Source organism: Gadus chalcogrammus, chromosome 10 (assembly GCF_026213295.1).
Source record: "Gadus chalcogrammus isolate NIFS_2021 chromosome 10, NIFS_Gcha_1.0, whole genome shotgun sequence".
Taxonomy (NCBI): Eukaryota; Metazoa; Chordata; class Actinopteri; order Gadiformes; family Gadidae; genus Gadus; species Gadus chalcogrammus.
Window position 1 is genome coordinate 1,169,926 of NC_079421.1, and position 24,433 is coordinate 1,194,358.

Genomic DNA, 24,433 nt, shown 5'->3' on the forward strand with positions numbered 1-24,433 from the left:
GCGAAATTCGGCTCAGCACACTTAACCTCGCAGAGTATGTGTTTGAGATGGTCTTAAATTTACCGCCTATAATTGTATGTGCTTTTAAAAGGACAGCTCTAGCAGGCAGCTGATAGGGGCTCCACTTTAAGTAGCTCCAAAGGCGAAAATACTTCAAAACAGTTTGAGCAAGTCTGGGACCAAGACTGACAAAAACACTAGTTCAAATAGTCGTACTTTCAAGCCACACACACCCCATACTTATTTTTTTATTTTTAATTAATTTGACGGTTTAATGCAGTTACCATTTGACACCGATTATCACCTCCGGTAACAATACCAACATGTGTCACTACAGTATGAAAAATGACACAAATTATACACTTAATGTCTGCCTGTTTGGAAGATTAAGGCCACGTTTATACGTAGCAGGGTATTTATAGAAACGAATATCTCCCCCCCCCCCCCCCCCCCTCCGTTTTCAAAAATAACATTGTGCACACAACATCGTTTTTCAAAAAGGTTGTCGTTTAAACGTCAAAACGCATAAATACGCCGTCGAGCACCATTATAACTATGCCAAACCTATGGGCGGCAGTGTACTGAAGGATAAAGCCATGCAAGCCAATCAGAATCCTCAGAATCAAGCCTGTAAACTGTAAACATAGGGCGCTCATATGACGTTAAGCATTTCCTGGCGCATAATGTGACGCTTCAGAACCTAAAACCCCGTTTCTCCCCGTTGACACGACAACACATAACCGGCGTTTTCAGAAATCTCCACTTTGGCCCCGTTTACACGAAGGGAAAACGCTGATATTTCCACGCGGTTTGGCTCTCATTTACACGAAAACGCAATTTTTATCATAGAAAACGATCATTTCTAAAAACTCTGGCCAAAATGGAGATTTCTGAAAACGCTGGTTATGTGTTGTCGTGTCAACGGGGAGAAACAGGGTTTTAGGTTCTGAAGCGTCACATTATGCGCCAGGAAATGCTTAACGTCATATGAGCGCCCTATGTTTACAGTTTGTTTGTTACAGGAAGATGCTTGTGTTATTCGTTGTTGTTGATTCTGAGGATTCTGATTGGCCTGCATGGCTTTATCCATCTCCCTACACTGCCACCCATAGGTTTGGCATAGTTATAATGGCGCTCAACGGCGTATTTATGCGTTTTGATGTAAACGACAACTCTTTTGGAAACGATGTTGTGTGCACAATGTTATTTTTGAAAACGGTGGTGGAGAAATATTAGTTTCTATAAATACCCTGCTACGTATAAACGTGGCCTTTGTCCGGAGTTTTTAGAAATGATCGTTTTCTGAGATAAAAACTGCTTTTTTGTGTAAATGAGAGGCCAAACCGCGTGGAAATATCTGCGTTTTCCCTTAGTGTAAACGGGGCCTTACTGCTTCCCTCCACTCCTCACAGACCCAGAGCTACGCCCCTTTATTTGCCCTTTCATTTTCCAAATAAGCCCATGTCAATTAGTTAATTACTCCCCGCACCTGTGCCTAGACCACTGTCCTTTGTTCAGAGACAATGAACACCTTGAGAGCTGTGCATTTGAACTCCTTGTGTGCGTATACTAAGACGTGCGAGTTTGTTTTGTGGTCAATGAATTTCATTATGTAACCTTATAAGCTTGTTGAAAGATGTATTATTTAAATTAATTTGTGGCAATGCATTGTGGAGTTGTGTTGAGTGTTGTATGTTTTTGTTTGCCTCCTAGAAACCACAAAGATCCTACCTTAGCTACACACCTTAGCCAAACACCTTAGCTGCACATTATCATCCAAATTACACATACCTACACGCAACCATAGTCCTGCTCGCTCCTTTGGACACTAAAACCTAGACTTGGAACTCTGACTGGATAACCCAGTGTTCTCACCGACACTCCCATTGGTCTCTTCCAGCAATACTCCCAAAACCTCCTCTTCACTGACTCTCAGACACATCAGAGCAGTCGACGGACGACAATGGCGGAGGAAAAGCATGCCAACAACTGTGTAAAAGAAAAGGTAAGAAAATAAACGGAAGCATCATGAAAGGGGTCGTTATTTTTATTATAAATATACATTCGATTTTGATGAGTAGAACTGTCTGCGTAAACACAATGTTTTGTTCTCATTTTCACAACTCACCAAAGCCTGCGCCAGAGGCCATGTGATGCTTTTCGCTACTGTGGAATCACCACTTAGTTGTTTAAACGAATCAAACATGATAAAGGGAAAAGGGTGGTTTCGTGTTTGGCAACACCTCCGATTCACTTGGACGTGAAGCTTTCTTCCAGGGAGCAGTATGTGACTGTATTAATGTAATAGAACAGAAGAAAGCCCAAATACCCTTAAATCATCGCCTATTTAAATGACATGTAATTTTCAATCAGTTGACCCATGTTTGGTGGGAGCAGTTATACTGTGTAGAGGTAGCTGGATACGTACAGGGATGTAGTCGTAACTAGGGATGGGAATTGATAAGAATTTCACGATTCCGATTCCTTATCGATTCTCATTGGGTGAGAAAATAAGTACAAATGTGTTTGTTTGTATTAAATCTCTTTAATATCTGATCAGAAGTGCGTCTAGTATTAGGAAATTTTACATTTTCAAATCAATTGGTCTATTGGGATTTTTAAGCCCAAATGCCATCATTATGTGCCATAAAACTAAAAACACAGACTGAAAACAGTCAAGTAAGAGCTTGTGCCTTTTGGAATGCTAACAGTGCTCATTTGCATTCAACTTGTAACAAAATTCAACTGACATAAACAAAATGAAGTATTGTTTAGACAGAGATTTATTAGATGGGCCTACCTAATAAACCGTTGGAACACACAAGACCGGAAACCATAGCAACGCCGGTAAACAAACCCAGAGAAGCCCAATCCCTATGAGAGCTCCCCACGCTACGGCCATTCGGAGGCGCACAGAGCTGTTGGCCCTGATATTATATATACAATTATATTATATTATATACTATTATATATAGAGCTCCGGGAGTCGCAAACTGCAACAATCACTTTCTCCTCCATGCTGCAGTTCACCCCGGACTGCACTGCACCGAGTTTGAGGGTTGAACGCTGATTGGCTGTTATGTTACACATGTCACTCAGTTGTCATGCTGTTGAACGCTGATTGGCTGTCATCACACGAAATTAGCGTCAAAGTTGAAATATTTCAACTCGAGCGAATTTGCCGCGGCACAAATCCTTGTGAACGCGCTCGCCTGTGCACGGCGAAAGTGTGGCGCGACATATCAAAACTTGTCGCTGGTTTTCTCTCGCGAAAATTCGCCCGATACGCGTCTCTACGTTCACTTTGTATGGGATCTTATCGCCCCGTCGCGTTTGGTGTGAACGCACAATGCGCTTCTTCCTCGGCGGCGCCATGTTTGCTGCAGTCTGAAGCAAAACAAAGCAGCATGTGTGGGACTTCATGACGCATTTGCCGCGACCGGAACCAATAAGCGGAATCGTTAAGCAGGCTTGCTAATGATTCCAAGGAATCGGTTGACTCGGCACCAGTTCTGAACAAGAACCGGTTCTCAATTCCCATCCCTAGTTGTAACGATCACGGGGCAAGGTTGGTGGACCCAAAAGAACGACGGGCTAACGGAACAGGTGTTTATTGAGAATCCAGGGGTGCTGGAGAATGGTGGGAATCCGGTACGGGTCCAGTGGTGTCCAGACGGGGGAGCAGGGAAGTGGGGACGACGGGTGTGTGGAGTTGATGCCGGTGTGGGTACCAGATTGACTCGGCTGCCAGATCCACTCGGGGTCCTGCGCTTACAGATGACGTATCGACACTTGACGTATCGACACAAGCCAACGGACAAAACCCGGAAGGGTTGTTTATGACGGGGCTCTATCATGGACTTAAAAAGAAGGCTCAATCCGTTTTGGTTTTGATTTCATTGAACGCAGCCCGTTCTTTCGCACAAACAAAGCCATTGGAAACACGTCTAAAAGCACAGATGAATGCATATGTAACCCAGTTCCTGTTAGGGACTCTTATTCTGAAGGAGGAGAGCGGAAGTGTCTGCGTGTGGATCGCTGTTTTGACTCTGTGTTGGGAGCGCTGGAAAAAGTGTATCGCCCCGTTCAGTGAATGGAGTTAACCCATTCTTCTTTTATATATAACCCAAGTATAGGCTCAATAATTTGTACATTTGATTATTATTCATAGATTAAAAAACAAAAGGAGATCGTTAATACTTGGGAATAACATGGGAATGAATGAAACGCGCATGCGCATTTAAAGGACAGCGTTTACAGGAAGTGTGTCATTATTGCGCATCTAGGACCCCGAGTCGATCTGGCAGCCGAGTCAATCTGACACCCACACCGGCAGGCGTGTAGCGCTGAATGAAGGGAAGACTGGGTCCCACTAGGGGGCAGAAATGAAGGGTGACAGTAGTGCTATTCTTTTTGTTTGATCTCCACAAATAATTATGCGCACTTTGTTTATAAACGTTTGTTCATGTTGGCACACTGAATTTACAACAAAGACTTTATTTTTGCTATTTGCCTTTTTTAAAAACGATGCTTTAAAATTAAGTAATTTACGTTGGGTAGCATATTGCTTGGTACGTCATACATGATTCAATTTGGAATCAAACCCGGGTCTCACAGAGGGCAGGTAGAAAAGATATTCTACCACTCATACAATAATTGCTTACCTTTCGCATATCATTCAGGGATTAGCCTTTAATGATGCATTCACCTCACAATTTACAACGCACCAAATTCATATGACGCTATTAATAATAAAAAGATTGGTTTCTGTATTGATATCCGCGATTTTGGCCCCGTACTTGGTATTGGATCGAAACCATTTTTTTTAGTTCATACCTTGGGGCCCCGAAACGTTCACGCAGCACAATTATAACACTTTAGCTCCACCTTGTGGCCCGGCAACGTTAAACCCCATGTTCTGTTCGTCTTCATGGTCTTCTATAATTGTTATCTTACTTTCACATTCCGTTTTCATCATATTTTCTTGAACTGTGGATTAAATGTGTGGCTAAATCCGCTTATCTCATTGTTATCCAGTACTTTTCCATTGATCTTGTTTTGCCTATGCCTCTTCCTTGTTTTCTGAGATAACATTATTCATTGACATAACATGATAAATAATAAATAAGTAAATTATTTTTCAAGTAGTAAATAGTTAATATACATATTACATGACATTGTAATATAATGATTATGTTCACTAGAATTATTTACTCCTAGGATCCACAGTGTGTTCACATACATCTAATCCTAATATGTCAGGCTGACCCTATCAGCAGTCTTTATCAAAGACTAGGCTGTATATTAGCAGCAAGGAAGCTGATCGAAAAGAGCTGCAAATAATCTGTTGAACACAGTACGTTTCTGTGTCCACATTGGTTGCCAGAGAGATAATTCAACAAATAACAAAAGTACGGTGCCTTCGAAGCAAAAGCGCATAGGCGAATATATCTGTGGCCCAGGACCAGATCAACCCAGGAAGAGTCAGCAATAAACGAATTTGTTCATAATGAAATTGCCTCACAATATTTTCACTGAGATGCCCTTGGTTAACCAGGGCAAAGTGTGGTTCACACAAGTACACCGATCTGTTTAGTGTTATTTACTTTTATATACCTAATTTAAAAGATGATTAAACATTGAATATCCAACCGTTTCATTCAATATGTCGTTCTGATCAGTGTACTGCAGCCTGTGTGCGTCTGTTTTGTCCTTGTATGTGCAGCGCCCCTACATCATAGAAATGGAAACACAGGTCCGAGAGGGACCAATGTAGAGGGGTATGTAGGACTTTGTACTGATTTGTGTACTGCATGTCTATGTGCGTTATGTCAGTGTAGTGTGGATGTACAGCTAGTTCAAAGATACGTGTATACTTTGAGAAGTAATCTGTATCATGTAGTATAATCATGTAAACAAAGTAGGGGAGTTTGAACTGTAAACTGTGATTTAAGAGAAAAACGATTGTGATTATTTTCGTGAATTTTATATTTGTCCAGGTATTCCTCAAGGTCAATCTAGTTCAGGTGGTCAATGCTCATTGTTCGAACTTGTATTATAATGGAAAATTCCTATTTTTTTTCCAAAGCTCCAATAGTCATTCAAACAGTTATTTATTGATGCATTATGTTGAATGTGAATGGTTAATTTAAATAATCGCCATGTGTTTTTATCAAATTTAGAGTGTTTATTGTGTGTATATTGGTAAAGTGTATACTGTCGATGTTTTTTTATATTCTTAATAAAAAAGCAAGAGAGGGACAGGAAGGAACACGAGAGGTTCATCTGAGGACAAATGTCCTCAGATTAACCTCATTTTCACTTACGAGGATGGTCGCTTCAGTGAAAGAAAGGACATTGGCCTACAGAATACGAAAATACACAAAGCAGTATGGTATAAGAAGTTGTATCCAGCAGAGAGCACCTTTTTTATTTTAAATCTTAACAAAGAAAAAGGGCCTAAATTAATCGCGCCACGCCCCACACTGGAATTATGAGTTGGTATTGATTTCTAGCAAACATAATTTGGTAAGCATATCTATAATTCATGCTTTTCTTCATGCTCCAAAAAGTGACCAGCTTTTCTCTCATATGAGGACGATATAAGTGTGATAGTATCTCTTTAAAAAGCCTATAGGCAAACAGTTTTAAGTTCTCTGAGAACCACTAACCCTAAAGTAGGCCACGGTAGTGCTGAAACCGGACTCACTAATGGACAGTTCAGCCGGCAGATGTTGCGTGGGTCACCGCGGGTTTGAGGAACGGCTTCTGTTTCCTGGAACTCAAACATCTGCAGAATAGACTAGGCCTAAGGGATCTGCACGGCTGTCCGCCCGACACAGCAGTCCCACCTATTATCTCACGATCGCAGTAAAAAACAAAAGGGGAAATATTTCCTATACGTAATTAAAGAATACAACTTGGATTTGGCTGTTTATGAAGCATACACATTTCTGTTCTGTTTTAATCCTTAACAAATTGTGTTGGCCTTTGTTTGGTGCGCCCCAGTAGCTATGAAATTTATAATCTTCGTATCTCTTTTCTTTCGTTCAGAGTACAGAGAGATCTGGAGTCTAGACAGATCGGGACCCATTCTCTGTTGCCGAGATCGGAGCCGGTTGAGTCACTCATGGAAAGAAATATAAACTTGCACGGTGAATGATAATGTGTAGTAGGGTTCAGTGTGTCACCACATGTCGGCCACATGTGTTCGATAACAGACGAGGCTTTGGTTCTGTTCCGGCTGTAAAACAAGAGGAGGAGCTACAAGCCTGGGAACGCAGATGAATGCCAAGTCTTCATCAATAACTAATTTATTTAAGGGCTTATTTTATTTGGAAGTAATTAAGCACAGGGATAATTCTAAAATCGTTGCATGTAGCCTACGTCACGCCCGCACACATGTACTAGATCTCGACACAAACATTCCATACACACATGCCGAACATGCAGCCTTAACACACACACACACACACACACACACACACACACACACACACACACACACACACACACACACACACACACACACACACACACACACACACACACACACACACACACACACACACACACACACACACACACACACACACACACACACACACACACACACACACACGTGTGTGTGTGTGTGTGTGTTTGCGCTCCAAGCTAAGCATGACCCACAGGAAACCCACTCAGAGGTCCGCAAGCCCAAGTATTATTTCCTTTGGACGTGTGTGATGTTGACATCACATGAACACCATTAACATGTCATACAGTAGGCCTATATCCCAGAACCTCATGGTTATTACTCTTTGCGCTCGGGACAACTGCTGACGGACGGAGAAAGGGCATGATTTTATTTATTTTTATGGCTTGGGGTGCTTTTGCCTACGATTCAACATCGCCTTTGTGATGTTGATGTAGGGGTCAAATTAATCCACGTTGAAATCTGGGACTACAAAATTGCCGTTTTTAATCAGAATTGCATATTGATATTCTGTGCGAGGTCATACACACATAGATATTTCAGTGACAGTATTTTACAGATGAATAGGACATGTGCATGGAAGAGTGAAATCATCAGCTGTATCAAATAAAAGAAACTTAGGAATTACATGAAAACCACAAGCTACATTTTTCTTCTTAACTCTTTTCAATAGTCTAAACTTAAACCATGCAAACATGCTAAATACAATGCTTTACAAAAAAGACTTTCTCGATTTACACTTTTAAGATAGGCTATTAAAAACTTAATTTGATGGCTATTGTTTGGTCATAGCTATTTTCCCTGATTTGGCTAACAATAAATGAAAACATTTATTAAGCGTCATTTTGCAATTTTCTAATTTATAAACAAGCCCTTATTCCATAAATTAACCACATGCAGGGTTATAGAAGACGTCTAGTTCACGAATATTTACGACTTGATTTCCCTATATTGGTGGTTAGGACGAAGTTGTTGGTGGTGGTTGGGGGGCAGTTCAGCTGTTTGGGGGCAGGGGACGCTATTTCTCTTATTTCAGATTCTACTGTCTTTGCGTCATCGTTCTGCTGGAGCGACTGTTCATCACCTTCTGGAAGAGGTCCTCTGAAACCACATTTAAACATAATTGAAACAGTTGAACAGTTAACGTTTGGCCTCTGTATGGTAACATCAAATGTACTTATTAATCCAAGACAGGAAATGTTGGTGATGTTTCTGAATGATGTAGAAATAGAGTGCAGTAAAAAGAATGAAAGATATTTTAAAGGATTCAAAGCAATTATATGCAAATAACTGCACAAAATATTAGAAAAAAATGTATATATTATGAGTTTCTGGTATCGAGAGAGTTTCTAGATATGTTGTCTCTGATAGTGATAGCGTGGTTAAAGGCCTATGAGAGTTTTGTTTTGTACAAACTGACCTCCAATTCCAAGGTGTATGGATAGGTGTAGTCAGACATTTTAGGAGTCCGCCCGCAGCCTTACACTATTAATGTATGATGGAATGTAATGCATGGGTTAGCCCCATAATTCTTGTTTCAATATGTACACGTGTGTGCTCTGAGTTCTGGCTCCTCTTAATCTCATATGTTTTTAATTCATTGACGTGTCAAACAGACGCAGACTCACCGTTCTTGAAGCCTCGGGAGGCCGACTGTGAGAGGAAATTGAAACGGTCTTTAGATGGACCCCAATAAGTTATGTCCTATGCCACAGCCTCTAAATGCTTCCTATTTTTTTATAACGTGATATAACAATGATAAACTTGATTTCAGCAGCTCTATATTGCTTTTTTTTAGGAATAAAGTACATCAATCTAAACGTAATACTCGTAGAGCTTAAAACAAAGTTTACAAAGGGCTTTAACAAACACAATAAACATAATTATGTAGATAGAAAATCCCATAAGTAATTAGTGGGTCCTAAACGACAGTAATGCTGGCCATAATATAGCCATGTTATACGTACAGCCTTCCTGACTCTGGACGAAGCCGATCTGACCCGTGGTGCAGGCCCGTCCGATTGAGGTCGTTCTACCCTAGGGGCTGGGTTGTGAAAACAACACAAAAAGGCAGGTTAATAAATGTCCTCTTAACAATGGGGAAGGGATTACATTTCTCTTTTGACCGTTGTGTCACTGGGAACCTCCCAGTATAACTAGTCCAAGACACATGGCCTTTGTACAGCCTTTATACAACACAATAGGAAGAGCCCTTTAAAAGCCCAATGTACTCAAGCTGTCAACATGTTTGTGATGTCTTGTGGTCAGGTGACTTACCTGTGGTGTGATGTCATTTGATAGTGTGGTGACAACTAAAGGATTGTGGCATCATGTGACATGTAATATGTTGCGTTCACGTCGCCGGAAATTATGGAGGAAACTTTTTCACGACGTCGGAAAGTTTGCATGAACGCCACCTCATGACGCTGTTATGATTCTACTTCCGTTAGGCAACTCGGGCCAAATTCTGATAACAGAGTTGCCCCGTTGTTGACTTATGGTTTACTAGTGACGCGCATGAACATGGCGGAACATGACCGTTTTACTCAGTATAAAATAATCAACCATCATATCACATTCTTTACTATTCATCGACGTTGTAACCGTCTGTTGGCATCAACTTTGCTCCGTTTTAAACGTTGTGTACTGGTTAACCAGCTCTAGATAAGGGCAGGGGTAGCCTTCAATACAGTGGCAATACAACGTGCTACTCATAAATATTAGCAAAAGTAGTTGATAGGCCTCAAGGAAATAAGGGCATTCGTACTTGAAACTGGTCCTACTAGGTTCTGTTTAGTTCTGACTGGTTTTTATCGGATAAAAAAAAAGTGCTGTGAAGAACTTTTAGATTCCCAACGCAGCGGACATGAACAGTCACTGTCGGGAACACGCGTAAGCGTGAGCGTCATCACTGGCGAGCCGTCTCGTTATCACCAGGACAGTGAAGCATCATGTGATAGTGATGGCATCATGTGATGGTGTGGAGACATACGCCTTGATGCTAGTGATGTCATCATGTGATGGTGAGGTGACATTCTCCTTGATGCTAGTGAGGTCATCATGTGATGGTGCGGTGACATACGCCTTGATGTTAGTGATGTCATCATGTGATGGTGCGGTGACATACTCTGTGAGGTTAGTGATGTCATCATGTGATGGTGCGGTGACATACTCTGTGATGTTAGTGATGTCATCATGTGATGGTGCGGTGACATACTCTGTGAGGTTAGTGATGTCATCATGTGATGTTGCGTGACATACTCTGTGAGGTTAGTGATGTCATCATGTGATGGTGCGGTGACATACTCTGTGAGGTTAGTGATGTCATCATGTGATGGTGCAGTGACATACGCCTTGATGCTAGTGATGTCATCATGTAATGGTGAGGTGACATTCTCCTTGATGTTAGTGATGTCATCATGTGATGGTGCGGTGACATACTCTGTGAGGTTAGTGATGTCATCATGTGATGGTGCGGTGACATACGCCTTGATGTTAGTGATGTCATCATGTGATGGTGCGGTGACATACTCTGTGAGGTTAGTGATGTCATCATGTGATGGTGCGGTGACATACGCCTTGATGCTAGTGATGTCATCATGTGATGGTGAGGTGACATTCTCCTTGATGTTAGTGATGTCATTATGTGATGGTGCGGTGACATACTCTGTGAGGTTAGTGATGTCATCATGTGATGGTGCAGTGACATACGCCTTGATGCTAGTGATGTCATCATGTAATGGTGAGGTGACATTCTCCTTGATGTTAGTGATGTCATCATGTGATGGTGCGGTGACATACTCTGTGAGGTTAGTGATGTCATCATGTGATGGTGCGGTGACATACGCCTTGATGTTAGTGATGTCATCATGTGATGGTGCGGTGACATACTCTGTGAGGTTAGTGATGTCATCATGTGATGGTGCGGTGACATACGCCTTGATGCTAGTGATGTCATCATGTGATGGTGAGGTGACATTCTCCTTGATGTTAGTGATGTCATTATGTGATGGTGCGGTGACATACTCTGTGAGGTTAGTGATGTCATCATGTGATGGTGCGGTGACATACGCCTTGATGTTAGTGATGTCATTATGTATTGGTGCGGTGAAATACTCCTGAGGTTAGTGATGTCATCCTATGATGTCATGGGTCTGAACTCACGGAGGGGTTTGATGATGGCGTTGACCGCGTGGACGACTCCGTTGGTGGCCATCAGATCCGCCTCCACCACGGGCACCCGGTTCACATACACCGTGTAGTTACGCTGAAAACAAACGGCTGAGATTCAATATACACTCTCGAGCAAACAGGTACGGTTAATATACACACTCAAGCGTCACTGAACACTGTAGTTATGGTGGAAACAAACGGGAAGGATTTAATGTGCACACTCAAGCCTCAAGATAAACACTTGGGCTTCACCGTACGCCGTGGGGTTATGCAGAGAACCAGTTTGATATCACAGCATTGTACAGTGCTACACACTGGTGGTGGTGAGTGAGGCCCCCCCTTCCCTGTAAAGCGTCTTTGAGGGTCTAGAAAAGCGCTACATAAATTCAATCAATCATTATTATAATTATTATTATTATTATTACATGCTATGCACAATACTTTAAAAATAGATCATGAGCCACACTTTCAAGATATACAAAACATATTTTGAACATCACTGAGAAAAGGGGGGGGGGGGGGTCCTACCATTCCCATCTCCAGCCTCTCTCCCAGCAGCGGCTGCATTCGGGTGTGGGACGTCACTCCCCCGCTCACCAGCATGCCCTCCCCCATGTGGAACCTCAGCAGCCGGCTCAGCCCCTGGCTGTTTTCTGGAGCAGGCAGACAGACAGACAGGCAGGCAGGCAGACAGACAGACAGACAGGGAGGGAGGGAGGGAGGGAGGGAGGCAGCCAGACACGGACGGAAAAACAGGGAGGCAAACAGACAGACAGGCAGATAGACAGGTGGAGACAGACAGGCAGCAAGGCAGGGCGACACACAGACAGGCAGATAGACACAAACACATACACAAAAGCTGTTAATGATGTCATACAAAAAACCTAACATCCCTCATAGCACCTTGGGACAACCTATTTACTCTGTGCTCTGAGCCTCTCCTCCAGGCTGTATTTCCATATAGCCCCGGGACACTGCTCTCTAAACAGACTCTATTCCTGCTCCTCAATGCCTTTATTAGGCTCAGATCGTACGTTCGTTCCTCCGGGTACAACAACAACGGCACTCGCACTCGCCAGCCGCCCAGCTGTTCTGCCCCGGCTGAGGAATACAAATTGACGTGCTTGGAGGACTGCTGCTGTAAACCTTTGGCGCGACCGGAGTCCTCGGTGCACGGGCTCCCGCGGCTAAACAACACAAGACAATATCGTGCCGCTATTCTTTTTCCTTTCCTGTCTTTTCTCCATTAAGTAATGCTTAAAGCATTCATAGCCCCACGCTGTTCCAACCCCACCACCCCCATAGTGCTAGCGTCTCCCCTGGGGTTTTCTGGACAAAGCCCATCCACTGTTTCCCACCCCGTCCGCACAGCTCAGCTCCGGTCGGGATAGAGGGAACCCGGACGCCCTGGAACAACTTGGACCACGTTGGCTCCTTAACTGATTTTGGTCAGAAGGTTCGACCCCAGCTCCTTACGTTGTTGTGGATCAGCTCCACTGCACATCGGTTTGACCCAATAAACATCTGCCTGTGATATCAATGCTCCAGGGAAGTAGTCAGTAGTTTGCCTGTGGCGTCGAAATCAACAGTCTGGTCAAATATAAGTTCATATACATATATATACCTTTTTCCCTTTTTTTCATTTTTCACTCAAAGAGTTGCAGTAAAATATCTAGAGTTTAGGAGCCAGCGTTCTCCCGACACGCCGATGGGTGACGTGGCCCGGTGGTGGACTTACGCAGGAGTCTGTTGAGCTCAGGTCTGGGAATAGTGTTGAAAGCGTCGTTGGTAGGAGCAAAGACGGTCAGCAGTTTCTGTTGGTTCATCAGCTCCGTCATACCAGCAGTCTGGAGGGCCCCTGTCAGCAGACTGGAGACACAGATACAGAGAGGAAAGTTTCGCTTTAGATAAAAAGATGATCCCCAAAGAAATTCTAGTTCTTCAGTTGCATAGAAATCCATGTTTTTCAGTCGCATAGCAATTCACATGACGGCACATTCAGAACAGAATATGGACCAAAAAAAACCTGTTAAGAGACAGGCAGTGATTAGCAATAGCCTACTAGTAAAATATATATATCTTTAAGGTAGTAGTAGTAATGATGCAATTTGGTAAGAATGTATCAATGGGTTTTTACTTTCAGTGGGCTGGGACTAAAACTGTCTTTACTTTATGCCCTCATTTGCTTTTTAACTGGGGAAATTAAACAATGTAAATCCTACTTTCTCTATTGGGGAAGTGTGTAAGTGTAGGCATACTGCACAGCCCCGTGTGATTATGTCTTGTCTCATGAATATTAAAGGATCAAAGCATGGTGAGTTTACTCCAAAATTAGAGGGCCAGACCTTTATTAGGATTTAACGTTATCGTGGGTTTTTTGTCGGATTTTAACAGCTAGTTGAGCTCTTAAAGATAATTACACTCCAAAATGCAGTGTAATTATTATCTTGTAGAGGCAATACACAACAGAGTGTTTATAATTTATTATATATAAACACTTATCTTCCCTCACCGTTCTCTTACTGCTGTAAACCACCAACACACAACACCTCAAAGATAATTTATGTTTTATTTTAACAGTTCAACAACCAAACAGACTAGAGACGCGTCATTGCCGCAGATAATACGTCCAAACAATAAGTTGTGTGATTACAAAATATCCTCCTGGGTCTTCTAACCGATCCAAAGTCAAACCACTACCAACCAACAACGTTGTCGGGTCAACCATAAAGACTTTTTTCCTGAGGTTAGGGTTAGGGTTAGGGTTACCTAACCCTAACCCTCACTTTATGAGGACAACAACACAGGGAAAGTGAAATGAAAAGAAAATCCAAGGCAGCTGTGCATGTGCCCTGACCCGAGGGTCAAGGAACGATGCTGTTAAAACCTCACTCTACAATAATTACCGGAAAGACCATAAAACAGCCATAAAGACACCTGGGGGGGGGGGCATTCTTCATACCAAAATAATATAAACTTTGCGCTTTTATGACAGAGTAGTAAATGACCAACCCTGCTGGTCATCCTGCCCTGACCTAAACCCGCACTAACCCTCAGAAAAAACAAAAAAACAGAAAATGAGCTCTAGATCTGGTCGACTGCTCCATACCTGAACCGGTCGTCTGCCTTCAGGACATCCATGATGGTTCCAGTTGGTGGGGTGAGGACCTTGTCCACAGTCAACATGCTGGCGAAGCGGCCCATCTTGTCGTGGGCTGCGATGCAGGCGTTCTCTATGCATAGGTTCTGGACAGAGACACGGGAACCAAGGCATCAAGGTCAAACCACTCAGAGGTCATTCGTAGCTTCAGATGCACCCGATGAGGCGGATTGGTCGATTGACAGGTCTCTTGGCTCGTTGTACGTATTTTGCGTCAGATTAGGGTTATGTCTAGGGATGCAAATGTGAACCAATAGCTAACTTTATCTACATCGGGGTGTCAAAACATTGATGTATTGTTAACCTCTTCAACCAGGTGTCCTTATGAGTGCTAATGTTTGATTACTTGCAAATTGCAATGGAATTTTTTTCAATATCTTCAATAGTACATAATTATAATTTCACATTGGATATCAATCAATGTCTGTAAGGAGCCATGGTCAATTAAAACTATATAAACAGGGACCGATGTTCAGATCAGACGTGATATTGGCACAAGCAAATAACCCCCCCCTCCCCCCCCCCAAAAGACTGCAATCATTCAGACTTCAACAAGACTGAACACAACGAGAGGTAATAAAGGGCTAAGTAATGTAGTCTTTATTTCAGGCAATAACAAGTTGCCAAGTCTTTCCCTCAACTCCTTGTAAGGTTCTTTAATACTGTCGCCAAAATAACATCCCAAATAAAGAGATGACGAAACAGGTTAGCTTAGAAAATGACACTCTAGGATAGGGGCCAAGATGATCGAGGACACAGTCTGAGGGTTATGTTGTTCCCAGCCAAAAGGTTCGGGGTTCATTCCCCAATATCCGCTGCTTAACCTTAGAAGTCCTTTTGAATGAGATTCCAAACCAACTACCTGCTTCTTAATGAATGAATGTAATGAATGCATCTAAAATAGGATTCACTGTACGTTCCTTTGGAAAACCAACATCTACTAAATAGTACAGTCCCTAGTACACTTTCTACCTTCTGCTCCATTGTGTACTTCAAGTATATATTATATATATATTTTAACTAAGTGGGTTTTTGGCCGGGTAACCTCCTCCTGTCTCTGCACTGCACTGTGGTGCGTCTCTTCCTGAAAGAGAGCTAAGGATCCCATCGTCTCAGAAACAAAGCAGTAGTGAGAGGCCAGAGAGGGGTCACGGCTGCTCCTGTGGTGAACACTGGTGTCCATTTTGTCATGCTTGTCGGTAATAAAACACACTCACCCACACACTGTAGACCCCCACACACACACACAGACACACAGACACACACACACACAGACACAGACACACAGAGTCTGGAAAGGATTAGCAGACTTGGGACGGAGGAAGTATGTTGTTGGCTGCAGTGCTCATTAATGAGTGGTAACATGATGCCCTCTGACGCCCAGGAGAGCCGTGAACAGCGCGGAACCTCTCTTCTTGTGGGCTGCTACGACACAGCGCAGATCCCCGCACTGGGATTCTCCAACATCTTAAAAGCTATGTCCGCCTCCTGTTGGTTTCCTAAGCTTCAGAGCTTGGAATGTCTTCTCTAGCTAGAATGCATTGTAGCATCGAGGAGTAAGCAAGATGACGGAAGGCGCTAACAGTAGCTGGGGAAAAAGATACGATGAAGGAAGCTACGCAAAAGGTAGCTTTGAAACGTTGAGGGTTCACCAAAAGAAAAATCAGGATTTTCTTTTAAATATTCACTTAAATTGTCACATTACGATGCAATCCTTATCTTTTTCCAGCATTATATAAAAAATACTAGTTAATTTATAAGCCTATCGGCTTGCATCTGAAAGAAGAAAGAAATTGTCAAATGGAAAAAAACGTGGGTTGGGTTTTAAAGACCAAATTAAAGCCGTTGGTATGGCCGCCGCGCTGTTAAAGGAAATGTTTTCCTGCTCCGTCCCCGGAGCCTTGGCACATGAATCCCCTATCTAATCAACGCTGCAACGGTAGACATGGGTAGATAATGAGCTTATTTCCACGGAAGAAGCTGCGTAATCAAAGCAGTTGCTTCTAAGATAAAAAAAATAATGGAATAAAGCTTATGTCAAATAAATAAACAAGCATATAATGAGACGTTCTTGGCATTGACACCACCAGGGTAACTGTGGTTCTTTGTGGTTCTGTTCCTGCTGGAGCTGAAATTCAAGGCACATGGTTATGGGGATGGGGATTAGAAGTAACATTTCACAGGCCACTTCAAAGTGTCTAACAGAGTTAAACCGTCCTCTAAAAATCCCAAAAGATTTATCAAGTTATGTCAATAAGGTTGGCCTTGGGCATACGAAAATACTTCTTTAACAGGTTACGGAAAAAAACGAACTGACAAACTCTTTCAACCAAAGATTGAGTTGCATGTGAATATGGTTTGAGAAAGTCCTGCACAATTGTCAAATATGATTCAATGCCTGGACTGGTGTACAGTACATACAGTACATACAGTACAGCCACACATTTTTTGTATTGTGCCTCAAGGTAAATGTAACTCTTATGTCACCAATAAAAATGTGTCCCATTTCTGGAAATAAATGTTGTTAATGTCGGTAATCTAGCGCAGCAGATAATTTAACCAACTCACAGGGCAAAGAAAAACACCATGTCATCGTGACGATCAAAGTAGGTTATGTTGTCTTTTACATTTACATTTAGCAGACGCTTTTACCCTAAGTTACTATTCCAAAGTCACAACCATTCAATCACACATTCACATAGAGACGGGGGAGTCAACCATGCAAGGCGACAGCCAGCTCATCGGGAACAGTTAGGGTTAGGGTTAGGGCTAGGGTTAGATGTCTTGCTCAGCGACACCTCGATACTAAGCTAGGAGGAGCCTTGGATTGGCCTAGCAACCTTCTGGTTACAAACTCAAGCTGAGCTAAGTCTCCCCCAAGTCTTGTCTTCCAGTCTTTGGTTAACCAGACGGTTTCCTGTCGGCCATAATTCTCTCATTCATTTTTCTAGCTACCTCATAAAGAAAATAAATGAATGAATGACGGAATAATTACCAATTCGACCACATCAAAAGGCTTGTCAGACTGATGCATAACATGACATCCACTCTTGGAAAGTCAGCCTTCCCAACGGGTTTCTGGCATTAGGAGAACGTCTTCCTGTTTGACTGACGATCAGTCAGATCACCAGATCTCACCAAATAACCAAGCAAACAAGCAAGTCTGTGAGAACAAGCCCAAAGTCCCTTACAATAAGCAGACGTCAACACTACAACCGATACTCCTGAGAAAGACAAAGGGCACCATTTCTCCTAAAACTGTCTACCGTTTCCAACAAGCATCAAAGACCGAGGACAAACCTAACGAGAAGCAGCAGAGGAGACCCATCCAGGAGGGGTTCCGTAACGCAAGGGAAAGAAAGGGTGAGTCGGAGAGGAGGAAATACAAAGAGAGAGGGATATAGGGAGAGAGAGAAAAAGGGAGATGGAAATGGGCGATATTGAGAGATCGGGAGAAATGCAAACAGAGGGACAGAAAAACGAATGACTAATCCAAATGCACAGCTCGTCCTGTTGTGTATTTTAGCCCCACTGGGTTGAAGTCTATTTCTGCAAATTTAATATGACATTGTGGTGATGGATTTGCGGAGAGGTTTCTACGTACGTTGCGGTACACGAACACCCTGAGCTTGAGCCCTCCTAGGGTGTCCAGCTCCTGGCCGTGGTAGAGAGACTTGGAGCTCAGCTGGGTCTTCAGGAGATGGTTGTTCATCAACTTCTTCATCTCTCCGTCCATCGTCATGCTCCCTAAAACCACACAGCATCAGGGGTTGGGATACATTCAGTTAGCACAACGTAGGGATAGATTACATATGGTTAGCATCACATAAAGTTAGGGTACATAGGGTAAGCACAACAGAGCTAGCTCGACATAGGATTAGAGTATATAAGGTTAGCACGACATATGGTTAGCACAGCATAAAGTTTGGTTAGATAGGGTTAGCACAATATAACAGACTAGGATACACACAAGCACACAAAAATGGAGAGAGAGAGAGGAGGGGGGCCGGACCTTTGAAGGCATCGTCCTGGGGGGCCAGCATTGTCAGGGCCTCGCTCCCAGACAGAAGGGGTCCTAGGCCAGTGTCCACAAACATTTGCTGGGCCTTGGTCACTGTGGAGCCCTCCATCAGCTCCAACAGGGTCTTAGCTAAAGGGAAGGACGACACGAACCCGTTAAAGACGACACCCACTGCTACTGCTACTACTACTACTACTACTACTACTATCTACTATTACAACAAGCTTGTACTTCCAACTACTTACTACTTCTACTTCAGCAGTAACTTTCCCAGCGGAAAGGTACTCGGTTCGATCCCCGAGGCCTGCAGCCAAACCTCTAGGCTTCCTTTCCTAGACCCTCCCGCTCCGGCCTTAAACACTACGGTACGTCCCTTTGGATACGCAGGGCGCTCATACCTGAGTCGGGGATGAGCAGCTCGTTGATGTAGTGGATGACGCCGTTGGTCCCCAGCTGGTCGGTCTTGGTGATGATGGCTTTGCCGTTGAGGGTCATGTGATCTCCGTCGCAGCCCACCTCCAGGACCGTGCCCTGCATGGTCTCCATGGGCATGCCCGTGACGATGGACTCGGCGCACTGCATGTGCTTGAGGATGTGGTAGTTGAGCAGGTCTGGGGGGGAGGGGGGGGGGGAGTGTGCAAAGGTGAGTGTGTCTGTTTGTGTCGTTATTTAATCAGTCTTAGCTTATCCGGGCGTACCTCTTGGTGTAAATAATCAGTCTCTATTTACTGGATGCATGTGCCAGTGTGTGTGTGTATTTGTTGTATTCGTGCGTGATCAGTCAAAACTGAATGTGTGCTTGCTTTGTGTACGTGCACTGTCCAATATGTGTACGCGTGTGTACGCGTGGTTTTGTGTGCACTGGCTTCAATCGGAAAACCAAACTATCGCCGGAGGAAGCAGCGCCACACTGTGCAGTGATGAGAAGCAGTCCTCCGCCGCCGTCACGGCTCTAGTCACCTCTCAGAGCCACGGGGTCTCCCAGGATGCGGTTCAGGGTGTCTGGGGGGATCTTCTCGAAGGCTTCGTTGGTCGGGGCGAACAACGTGTACTGCCCCTCACTCTCCAGCATGGCGGTCATCCCTGCAGCTGCCAAGGCCGTCTACACATGAACACACAAGCACACACACACACACACACAGACACAGACACAGACACAGACACACACACACACACACACACATACATAGCACTGAGACCACAGTAAGCTTACGCTTTTTTTGTCCAATGTCATTCTTAGGTCAGAAAATGCTTACAACCCACAACCTCTCACACACACACACACACACACACACACACACACACACACACACACACACACACACACACACACACACACACACACACACACATTGTTTTAACCCAACATCTGCAACTAATAAAAATGTCTGAGTGAAGTTTGACAGTGGCTGTAAATCCTGAGTCAGTTCCTATTTTACGTTTATTTAGGGCCAATGCACATTTATATACTTGAGCCAGATTATAGCCACAAGGCTTATTTAGATCTGTTGTCCAACCCTCAAATATCAATAGCTTATATGCCAGCCTTTCCTGAACGATTGATAAAACAGAGCAATAAATGGCTGCTTGACTCGTCGACTGTTGGTTGAGGGATCGATGGGTCTGCGTTCGTCGGTTTGGGCAACACTCACGCGCAGGGTCTCCAGGTCGTCGTCGGTATCGATGAAGCTGTGGACGTTGTTGGAGATGGCTGTGATGACGCGGTCCACCACGTGCACTATCCCGTTGGTGGCGTGCTGGTCGGTCTTGATCAGCCGTGCGCAGTTCACCGTCACGATCTGCAGGAAAGAACTATGGGGTCAGTCTGTCCATCGATTTGTTTGCCTGTATATCTATCGATTGGTCTACCTACCTAGCTATCGCTCAATCTTTCTATCTACCTATCTATCAATTTGCATATCTCTGTATCCCTCTTCCGATGTATCTATCTGTCTTTCTGAGTATCTATTTATTTATTTATCCATCCATCTGTCTAGCGACCCGCCTCTGGGCAGTTGGCTAAGCTCAGATGGTAGAGCGGGTTTACTTGTAACCGGAAGGTTGCTAGTTTGATCCCCGATACCTCCTAAATGAGTGTCGAGGTGAGCTTATGCAAGACACTTAACCCTAACTGCTTGATGTAAGTCGCTTTGGATAAAAACATCTAAATGTATCTGTCAGGCTTGCTTACTGTCTATCCAGTAATTTTGTCAGACTGGATATCGATTCATTTGATAATCAAATACTTTATTTATTTATACTTCTATTTATTTTAAATCAGTTGAACTCTACAGTTACTGGCTACCACGGGTTTCAATGAGCCTGAGCATATTCCAATTGGAATGACCTCCCCCCCCCTCGCCTCCCCCTCCCCGTGGATCTCCTCACCCCGTTGGGGTAGTGATGGATGTGCACGTCAAAGTCCTGGTACATGGAGGTGAAGGAGGAGCCGTGCTTGAGGTCCTCACTGGTCAGCCTGCGGTCGACCATGTGGTAGTGGAGGGCGTTGAGCAGCTCGATGTTCACGTTGCTCACCAGAGCATCTAGGATCTCCTGAAGGGGGAGACGCAAACGCAGAACACGGAGGGGGTTAAAGGGGAAGCCTTTCTCCATTTTCTTAAATAGGGGAAGTGCGCTTCATTTGCGTTGTGCAATCATTTAGAACAACAACTCCATTTCCATTTGCGGCGAAACAAGCTTGAGGCCGTAGCCTAATCTCTCTTGCATTAGAAAATGGCTGAACGGGACGGTACACCTTTAAGGAGTTAAGGGAAGAACAATTGTTGCCGAGGGGAGGGGTGGAAGAACAATTGTTGACATGGGGGGCAAAAAGTTAATATTGGTAAAAACCGGTTGTAATTTTTTATTTTGAGGCGGCAGGGGGTGTTGTCGCAGCTAAATGTAACTAATAAAGTAACTTGTAATCTAACTTAGTTACTTTTAAAATCAAGTAATCAGTAAAGTAACTAAGTTACTATTTTAAGGAGGAACTAGTAATCAGATTACTTTTTCAAGGTAACTGGCAACACTGACGTGTACTAACAAACAGGCTTTCACACACACACACACACACACACACACACACACACACACACACACACACACACACACACACACACACACACACACACACACACACACACACACACACACACATTTGAGAGGGGGGGGTGATACTTACATGGGGCAGGGCGGACCAGGCCGTGTTGCTGGGGGCGAAGAAGGTGACGCTGCCCGGGCCGTCGATCTCCTCCTTCAGGTTGGCCCTGTCGGTGTACATCTGGGTGGTGGACGCTCCGGCCACGCCCAGGGTGTTGTATATGTCCACCAGGGGGAGTGCTGGGTCGAGGGAGGGGGATCAAACCGTTATCTCATATAATCCAACGTAATCTGATCGCGTAGAATGTCATCTACTGAAGAATATCCTATTCTGATCTAATCTGATAGAATAAAACCGGATTAGTCTAATTTAATCAGTTTCTTTTCATATTTTATTGTTGTTACCTAATGTAATCCAACCTAGTGTAATCTAATTTGAATTTACATGATATAACATCTGATGAGATTCAACCTAATCTAACATAATATGATCCGATTTTATCCTCATCTATCTCATTTGATCTCATCTGATCAAATGGGACCTAATATAATGTAATCTGATCAAATTTTATTGAGTTGAATGTTATCTAATTAAATCTGATCATAACCGCATCTAATTTTATATAATGTAATCTAATATCAGATAACGTCATATAGTTTGATTATAGTGTAGTGTGATATGATATAATCTCCTAAAATATAATCTAATATAAAGCAGCCCTGTAATACACTCTCTCACCAGCAGGGCAACCCTTTTCTCCGGGCATCTTCTCGTAACCAGGGCAACACTCGTAGCTGATCACCCTGCGGACAGAATGTGAACAAAAGGTCAACACACACCACACCAACCTCAGCGTAGAAATCGTACAATCTCATAGAAACCAAACCGTGACAACGTGATGAACTTATCTATCCATCCCCGTCATCACATACATGGAAAGGTGGCATCGATTATACCGAACGGCGCGGGTTAGATTCCGGAGGATGGCCATTTTGCCGAATACTGGCCCTTGCCGTAAGGGTTTCTGTAAAATGCTCTGACTAACAGAACCCAGCTGTGCACTAACAAATTATTCAGCATCTTGTACACCGCTGGAAATCAAATACACTTTAATATTGCAATATCTGATTCGATCCAATACAATCCAAATCTGCCAATGGGGGACACACAATCTCTCTCTCTCTCTCTCTCTCTCTCTCTCTCTCTCTCTCTCTCTCTCTCTCTCTCTCTCTCTCTCTCTCTCTCTCTCTCTCTCTCTCTCTCTCTCTCTCTCTGGGGTGACTCATAAATACTAATTTCCTCCAGGAAGGCGGAGGACTCTGCAGAAGGTAACCCAGTGGCGTGGGGGTCTCCTGGGGAGACTTGCGGTGAGCAGACCCAGGAGCTCCAGACCACAACACCAGCTGGGCCGGGGAGACCAGCTTTCTACCCCTGGGTGTCTGGCTCATGGCTGCTGGAGCCGAAGGGACCCTCCTGCCTCCACTCATTCCTATACGGTCCTTTGTAATGTTTAAGAGGCAAAAACGCAGTCTGGCTGTTATTAGTCTGTGTGTGCTGGTTTATATACTGGAGAGGCATTGGCTAAGATAAGAATTTCTTTTGAAATGGAATTATCTGAAACGATCTGGAACAACCTTTCAGGAGTGATGTTTTCCAGTATTTGGAATATATTTTGGATTTGTAACTTTAGAAACATAGATCTTGATTTAATAAGGGTGCGCTGTAGTGAATTTTGCGAATTACTTTATCAGAATTTCATATCATATCGGAAAGCAATACCATAACAGTTATTATATATTCAAAGATTGAATGACTTTAACTAGACTTCATCTATAAACACTACTGTTTGATGAATCTAGATGACCTTACTTAAACTACCTTATATTATCTCATTGCAGCAATGGGAAACTATTATGAGTTTAAAATATGAATGCTTAAGAAACCATAGTAAACAACTAGATGAAGATAAAAGAGTGTAACTGATAACGATTAAAGACACTAGGACCCCCCCAACATGTGAACATCTTGCTCTCATGAGGCCATATATCTGCTCAAAGCATCACACACACACTGACACAGACACACACACGCACACACACACACACACACACACACACACACACACACACACACACACACACACACGTGCACAAAAGCATGCACTGCTGGGTTCCCCTTGAGCACGGCATCCATACGCTACACGCCAAGATCACAGGATGGAAAAATACTGTAAACAGCCCACATGTCAAGACACACACACACACACACACACACACACACACACTGCAAAGATGTCAGCAATCAGCTCCTGTGAGGGGGTAGGAATGTTTTGAAGATGTCGAGGGAAGGGGGGGTCGGAAGGGACGGGGGAGGTAGAGGAAGAGAGGATGAAGAAGGGGTAGGAGGGAGAGATGGGGATTAATAATGATGAAGAAAAGAGATGGGAGACTGGGTGAGGTAAAGGGAGAGGTGGAGGGGGGAGGGAGGGAGGGACGAAGGTTAGAG

The 24,433-nt window shown here is 43.7% G+C and overlaps 1 protein-coding gene across 1 annotated transcript in view; it reads right to left on the reverse strand.

Annotated features, from left to right (window-relative positions):
• Nucleotides 1-7,834: 7,834 nt before the first annotated feature.
• tgfbi (transforming growth factor, beta-induced) overlaps nucleotides 7,835-24,433 on the reverse strand; it is a 21,255-nt gene continuing 4,656 nt past the window's right edge. Inside the window, exons 3-17 of the mRNA XM_056600943.1 lie at nucleotides 22,667-22,731; nucleotides 22,010-22,167; nucleotides 21,217-21,381; nucleotides 20,481-20,627; nucleotides 19,789-19,930; nucleotides 19,227-19,439; nucleotides 18,820-18,957; nucleotides 18,412-18,554; nucleotides 14,757-14,893; nucleotides 13,386-13,516; nucleotides 12,176-12,300; nucleotides 11,639-11,741; nucleotides 9,442-9,518; nucleotides 9,103-9,127; nucleotides 7,835-8,575 (exon numbers count right to left, since the gene is read on the reverse strand). Of these exons, the coding sequence (XP_056456918.1) occupies nucleotides 8,514-8,575; nucleotides 9,103-9,127; nucleotides 9,442-9,518; nucleotides 11,639-11,741; nucleotides 12,176-12,300; nucleotides 13,386-13,516; nucleotides 14,757-14,893; nucleotides 18,412-18,554; nucleotides 18,820-18,957; nucleotides 19,227-19,439; nucleotides 19,789-19,930; nucleotides 20,481-20,627; nucleotides 21,217-21,381; nucleotides 22,010-22,167; nucleotides 22,667-22,731 (1,831 nt within the window). The 3' untranslated portion in view covers nucleotides 7,835-8,513. The remainder of the gene's footprint in view (nucleotides 8,576-9,102; nucleotides 9,128-9,441; nucleotides 9,519-11,638; nucleotides 11,742-12,175; nucleotides 12,301-13,385; nucleotides 13,517-14,756; nucleotides 14,894-18,411; nucleotides 18,555-18,819; nucleotides 18,958-19,226; nucleotides 19,440-19,788; nucleotides 19,931-20,480; nucleotides 20,628-21,216; nucleotides 21,382-22,009; nucleotides 22,168-22,666; nucleotides 22,732-24,433) is intronic.